This window comes from Oratosquilla oratoria, chromosome 23, assembly GCF_046742065.1.
Source record: "Oratosquilla oratoria isolate Oo_2021 chromosome 23, ASM4674206v1, whole genome shotgun sequence".
NCBI classification, from domain to species: domain Eukaryota; kingdom Metazoa; phylum Arthropoda; class Malacostraca; order Stomatopoda; family Squillidae; genus Oratosquilla; species Oratosquilla oratoria.
In genome coordinates, this window is record NC_134799.1 from 38,017,752 (window position 1) to 38,025,251 (window position 7,500).

General features: G+C 37.6%; 1 protein-coding gene across 1 annotated transcript in view; it reads right to left on the reverse strand.

The window, feature by feature from the left end:
* Window positions 1-7,021: 7,021 nt before the first annotated feature.
* The window catches only part of LOC143037766 (uncharacterized), a 2,801-nt gene continuing 2,322 nt past the window's right edge, over window positions 7,022-7,500 (reverse strand). Inside the window, exon 2 of the mRNA XM_076206318.1 lies at window positions 7,022-7,122. Coding sequence (XP_076062433.1) covers window positions 7,022-7,122 — 101 coding nt within the window. The remainder of the gene's footprint in view (window positions 7,123-7,500) is intronic.

The window sequence follows — 7,500 nt, forward strand, 5'->3', positions numbered from 1 at the left end:
TAATGATAACAGTAGCATTACTACTAATAATATTAACAGTGGGCGGTACTAGTAATGATAAAAGAGGACGTTACTAGCAATAGTGATAACAGTGGTCGGTATTTGTAATGATAAGAGTGGATGGTACTAATAGTAATGAAAAAAGTTGACGATATAGTGGAACATACTGATAATAAAGAGAACAGTGGACGGTGCTAATAATATCAAGTGGACACTACTAGTAATGACAACAGTGGATGGTACTAATAATAATGATAATGGATTATACTCTCTAGTAATGATGAAAGTGGAAAGTACTAATAATAAGTATAACAATGGACGGTACTAGTCATTAGAACACTTGACGGTACTAATAGTAATGATAATAGTGGATGGTAATATCAATAATAACATTGGATGGTATCAACAACAACGGTAATCGTGGACGGTACCAGTAATGGTAACAGAAGATACTCATGATAATGATAACAGTGGACGGTACTAGTAATGATAACAGTGGACGTTAGTAATAATAATGATAATAGTGGACTGTATTTGTAACGATAACAGTAGACGGTACTAGTAATGATAACAGTTGATGGTACTAATAATGACACTGGGTTGCATCAGAAAAAAAAAACATTCTTGCAACAGAGACGTCATTAACGTTTTTCATTGCAGTTTCGCATGCTAAACCCATAAAGCATACCCATTTTTTCAGGGAGGTCCTCATTTTTTTTGTAATAACTGACACTATATTTATAAGATTCATTGTGCAGAAATGCGTCTAAGCCAAGTCTATAAAAGACCTGTGAATATATAAGGGTAAGTAAAGGACATTCGAGGTTGACGGTACATTTCATATTATTGAAAACAAACAAAAACATGATAAATGTGCATAACATACATGCAAGCATGTAGATATCTGATTACAAAAAACACACTTATATTTGAAAGCTGAAGGCAGCTATTCTCCTTGAAAAGCACGCTTTCGCGACATTCTCTTGTGTGCCGGTTTATAAGCAGATGTTGTCCAGCTTCTTCGAAGAGACCAGCAGTAATCAGCCATCATGGTCACACTCCAATTGCCTTGATAGCGGCGCTCCATTTCGGATATATCTTGATGGAACCTCTCCCCCTGTTCCTCACTGTACTCACCCACGTTAGCAGGAAAGTAGTCAAGGTGGCTATGTAGGAAATGTATTTTGATGCTCATGCGTGCGCCAGCCGCCTCATATGCTTGAAGCATATTCTCAACCCGTTCCTTGTAGTCATCAGATCTTCTATTCCCCAAGAACCCTGCCACAACTAACTTAAAACTTTCCCAAGCACTTCTTTCACGAGGTGTTAATGCTTCACTAAATCCGGAATCTGACATAAGCTCACGAATCTGTGGTCCTACAAATATCCCAGCTTGCAGTTTAGCATCACTAACAAGAGGGAATATAAACCCTTCTCCATCTTTCGGAAGTGATTTCACAAATTTTTCAATCAATCCCAGCTTTATGTGAAGGGGAGGTAGAAGCACTTTTTCTGCTGGTACAAGTAGTAGTGTTTTGACGTTATGGCGGCCAGGTACAAATTCCGTCCGTTGTGGCCATTCCCGTTGTCGGTAGTGTACGGAATCTGCACGGCTGTCCCACAAGCATAAAAAGCATGGATGTTTTGTGTGGCCTCCCTGCATCCCTAACAAAATAGTCAGGACCTTTAGGTCACCACAGAGAAGCCAGTTGTGATCCTGATATTGTATGTTGTTAAGAAGAAGTGACATGGTAGCATAGGTTTCTTTTAAGGTAACAGAATGAGTAATGGGCAATGATACTACTTGTTTACCATTAAAAAGTAGCACAGCTTTCAGACTCCTGGTGGAGGAGTCGATAAAGAGCCTCCATTCTTCAGGATGGTATTCTTTGCCCATGTGTTCTACAAGACCTGAAACATCGTGGCAATACACCATGTCATCTGACTTAGTAAAGTACTGCACGAATTCCTGCTCTCGATGCCTATACCATGCAGTGTGTGTATTACTTGCCAAAATATTTTTCTCTGCTAACCTTGAACCTAACAATTGTGCAGATTATTTTGACAGCCCAAGATCTCTTACAAGGTCATCTAGCTCACTGTTCGAACAACTGATGGCTTTTCCCAGAGGTCCCAGTCAACTTGATCTCTTGATACACATCCGGATTTTCACCGTCACTACATGAAGACTCACTTGAACTAGCACGGTGTACATTCTCAGGGGGTATTGGCACAGGAACATCATCACTGTGTGGTACAGGTTGCATAGCTGATGGAATGTTTGGGTATTTAATGTGCTTCGAGCTTTTAGCATTTTTCTTCCCAGCGGTTTCACCATACAAAAATGGCAGTCTTCAAGGTGATTTGTAGGTTCCCGCCACACCATTGGTATACCAAGTGGCATTGACTTACGGTTTCCTTTACTCCAATGGCATAAACCAGAAAAACAGTTCACACAGGCAATGTGAGGAGCCCATGGTTTATCCTGATCTCCAATTCTGATGCCAAAGTAGACATGATAGAGATGTTTTACTGAAGAAGTGATGGTGCGCTTCTGTTTTGATGGTGTGTACTTGCCGCATATGTAGCAAAAGGAGTCGGGGTGGTTCTTGCAAGTCCGTGGCATCCTTCAATTAATGAATCTGCAGCAATCCGTCAATGAATCTGCAACAAAATAGGTATATAAACATACTAGTATTAAACTAGTATTAAACATATAATATTAAACATATATATAGTATTAAACATATATATAGTATTAAACATATATATAGTATTAAACATATATATAGTATTAAACATATATATAGTATTAAACATATATATAGTATTAAACATATATATAGTATTGAACATATATATAGTATTAAACATATATATTAATTAAATTAATACTCACAATTAATAGATTAAACCTAACATCTACAACACTCGACCAATTAACGTAAGGCGCCACAAATCTGGCGCGGATTAACAAAACACTACACTAGGACATATGCTGTAACACATAAACTAGAACTTTTGGAGCAAAATGACTACTACCACCTTGATCAGCACGAAAAATTGCTCTGGAAAATGATACTGTCATTTATGTTGCATTTTTTATGCAACCCAGTGTAATGATTACAGTGGATGGTACTACTAATTATAACAGTAGACTATACTAATAATAATGATAACAGTGGACAGTATCAGTAATAACAACAATGGACGGCACTAATGATAATGATGTGTATGGTGCTAGTAATGATAACTGTGTGACGGTACTAATTATAACAATAATAGAGGACGGTACCAGTAATAATGATATCGGACAATAATGATTCTAATAACAGTGAACAGTGCTATTAATTCTATCAGTGGGCGGTACTAATTATAGTGATAACAGTGAACGGCACCAGTAACGATAACAGTGGTCGGTACTAATTATAATAACAGTAGACAGAAATAGTGATGATAAAAGTGGATAATATAAATGATAATGTTAAAAGTAGACTGTACTAGCATTAATAACAGTGGACGGTACTAATAGTAATAATAACAGTGGACAGTACTAATAGTAATGATAACAGTGGATGGTACTAGTAATGATAACAGTGGACGATAGTAATAATAATGATAGCAGTGGAATGTATTAGTAATGATAACAATGGATGGTAACAATGATGATAGTAGTGGACGATTCTATTATTGATAACAGTGGAGGCTACTTATTACTTATAACAGTGGAGGCTACTTATTTAACAAAACAAATGGAACAAAGACTACTGGTGTTTGAGAATACAATATTAAGGCGAATTACTGGACCAGTTTTTGATGAAAATGAGAATAGGTGGAGAGGGCGACACAATAATGAGCTGAGGGAAATAACTAAACAAGAGAAAATAACAGATGTTATAGGTAGAACAAAATTGAGATGGGCTGGGCATGTGGCGCGTATGGAGGACCATAGAATTCCAAAACGAGTTATGATGGGTAGAAAGCCTTGAAGAAGACCCAGAGGGAGACCTCGAATGAGATGGATAGATGGAGTGGATGCGGAGATGGACAGAAGAGGAATAAATAAAATAACCTGGATGGAAGCAGCACAGGACCGAAGGGTATGGAGAGGATTACTGTTGGCAGACCAGAATCTACACGAGGTTCAAGATCCAACGGAGTGAGTGAGTGAGTGAGGAGGCTACTTATGATAATGATAATAGTGGACAGGTCAGGTTACGATGCTAGTAATGATAATGGACTGTACTAGTAATAACAACAGTGGACGGTACTAATGATAATGATAACGGTGGGCAGTACTAGTAGAAATAGGAGTTGATAGTACTAATGATAATGATAACAGTGGATAGTACTAATAGTAATGACAACACTGCACGGTAGTAGTAATAATAACGATGGACGGTACTGATACATCACCTTGCTGTTCTGTTCTAACATGACCAATCAACTCACTCATAGCAGTTATCAGCACATTTGAAAATCGTTGCAAAGAAGCACTAGTATGATCTAGGAAGCCATTAACAAATGTCAATTTCACCACATTTTCCAAACCACTTCCACTAAACTTGGCTAAACCAGCTATTATGACGACTTACGTCTTGCAATGAATGGAGCTCCAACAATCACACTGGACCACGCAATCCAGTGACGTGCTCCTTTCGATGCGATTACCGAAGAAAACAGACAGTGCCACCATGATTACCAAAGAAAACGAATGGTGCCGCTGCTATTACCAAAGAAAACGAATTTTGCCGCTGGCACTTAGGAGCTACTTCCAGCTAAATGCACTACAAAGTAGTTTTTAAATGTCTTTATGGCCTTTTCTATATCTTTACTGATGAAACCAGGGGGGGGGGTTATCTTCAGCGTCTGGTTTGATGTTTCTTTAATTATTTTCCTATCTTCTGTTGTGGTCTTGAAGTTGTTTTGGAAAATATTTGTTGATGTTGCCTCAATGTTTTGGTGATGGCAGGTATTATATCCTATGTTGCATCAACTACTTCATAGGCTAAGGAGGAGGACTTAATTTTTTTTTTTTTTTTTTTTTTTTTTTACAGCTCTCCAAGTTATACCATGATTAGTTTTCTGTCTATTTTATTGTTTTTTTTTCTCTCTTTTTTTATATTTGTGATGCTTTGTTTAACTGATTCAGGCGTTCTCTTCTTCAATTTTCATTCCCTTTCTCTTGAGTATAGGTGTATTTTTTTCTTCAGCCTCTTGAAATATCTTTCTAATTTGCTTATTGGATGGTATTCATTACTTTGTTCAATGTGTAAGGCCGGGAATTTAATGGTGCATTATTTTTTTCACTTTTTCGTGGAGGGGGAGTACATGTCTCATTTCACATCTCCATTACGTCATGACCAATTATGAACCTTCAATTTTGGCGAAGGAGAAAAATTCCCACCACCCAGTTCAGGATTCCAGTAGAGAAGCATTTTTAAAGGTTTTATATCACCTTGATACTCCAACACAAAACGAAGTAGCGAAATCTTAGCTTAATTTAAGAAGTGGTAGATAAGAATTCCGCCAAGGATGCAAACACGAGTCCAAAATGCCCGGGGCATAGCGAGTGAGTATGGGATTCGCTGACGAGAATGCACACCGTCGACAGATATGCCCGAGGATCTTAGTGAGATAGGGAGATCTGCAATGTAGTAGTTAGTCATTCATATTATAGATTCGCTGACGAGAATCCATCACATTAACAGGGACAAAGTGGATTAGAGATACTCTAAAATTAGAAAGTACGTATGACAATAATGTGTGGATAAGAGTTATACGAGTATGAAAACTCGTTTTTTGATAGCGGCAGTTAACCAGGCCAAGCAACCGTGTCATTGTTCCATAACAGTAATTTGCCTCGATATGAACAGACAACAGGAGTATCAGTCGTACTCTAGCATTATTGTGACACCAAAGGCGAGCATATGGGGGTATAGGTAATAGGTTTCCAACACCAATACATATTACCTCCATCAACGAAATTGAAATGTTGTGTTTTCGTTACATTTATATATATATATATATATATATATATATATATATATATATATATATATATATATATATATATATATATATATATATATATATACATTGGTTGTCTAGAACCCCAGGAAAAAAATTATTAACAGACTTTGATGACATTTTTAGATAGTTTCCATGATTATAGCTCACCTAGCATTTTTTTTTTCTTTACCTTATAAGATAAACCCGTTTAAAAAAGCTCTGGATTTGGAACATGATCCTGGTCACCTCCGAATTCTTCTAAAAAATGTCATCAAAATCCGTTTATGTTTCTATTTTTTTTTTTTTTTTTTTTGGGGGGGGGTTCGAGGCAAGCAATATGCAACAAACAAAGGGTAACGAAAACATAACCTCTCAGTTTTGTTGGCGAAGGTAAATAGATTGTAATGGTGTTAGAAGTATCAACTCACATATTTATATAAGTATTTCCTATACCCTCATATACTCGACTCTGCCGTCACAATAATACTAGATCAGGGCGACTGATACTCCTGTTGTCTGTCCCTAATGGGGGTAAATGCTGTCGTGGAACACTGACACAGTTGCTTGGGCTTGGTTCGGTTAACTGTTCTGTCGCTATAAAAAAAAAGTTTTCATACTCGTATAAATGTTTTATCTGCACATTATGATTGTCATGCATACTTTCTAATTTCAGAATATCCAATGTGTTTAGGAAGGAGACTAAATAAATCATTTAATTGTAGTAGGACTGTCCATCCGCAAGATCCATGGAAACAAGTGCATGTATACATCTGCAATTTCACATATTTTATTTGTTTTTCGTAGATATGAAAGTGTCAACAGAGTTCAGCAGAAGAAAAGTGGAAACGTGGTGTGCAATACGTTTGGGTGGATCTCCATTCACGGGGTCAGATATGTCTCGAGAGTGGAGGGACGATTCACGACACAGAACTGTATTGGCCTGCTGCAGGATTCTTTACTTCCATCTCTTAGAGAAGGAACCACCCGTTTCCCCCAGGCCCTATCCTATTTATACAGGAGCGTTCCTCAGTTTACATGGCGAGCAGTTCTTGAGTGGTTTGCAGGTCAAGAGAACCTGCAACTGCTGGACTGGCCCAGCAAGGAATGTGTCTGCAACCCAATTGAAAACATACTTATGTGTAAAGACGAAGAGGAGAGGACAATGGACACTTTGATGACCCATGTTCAAGGCGTGTGGGAAATGTTTCAAAGGAAACCACGCCTATCTTATTGTTATTATTATATTTTTTTAATTATTATTGTGACGACATCTTGACAGGTTGTGAGAGAGGCAGAGGGGAAAACACACAAATAGAACGAGAGTTTATTCTTTAACTAGTTTCGCACTATGGTGCTTCTTCAGAAAGAATATTACACAACAGAAAATACTGGCAATAAATGCAAAAAATGTGTGGGTAATGAACTAGGAAAGGTCTGAGTTCAAGGAGGCTCTAACTCTCGTGCGTTGATCGTACTGACACTCCGTGG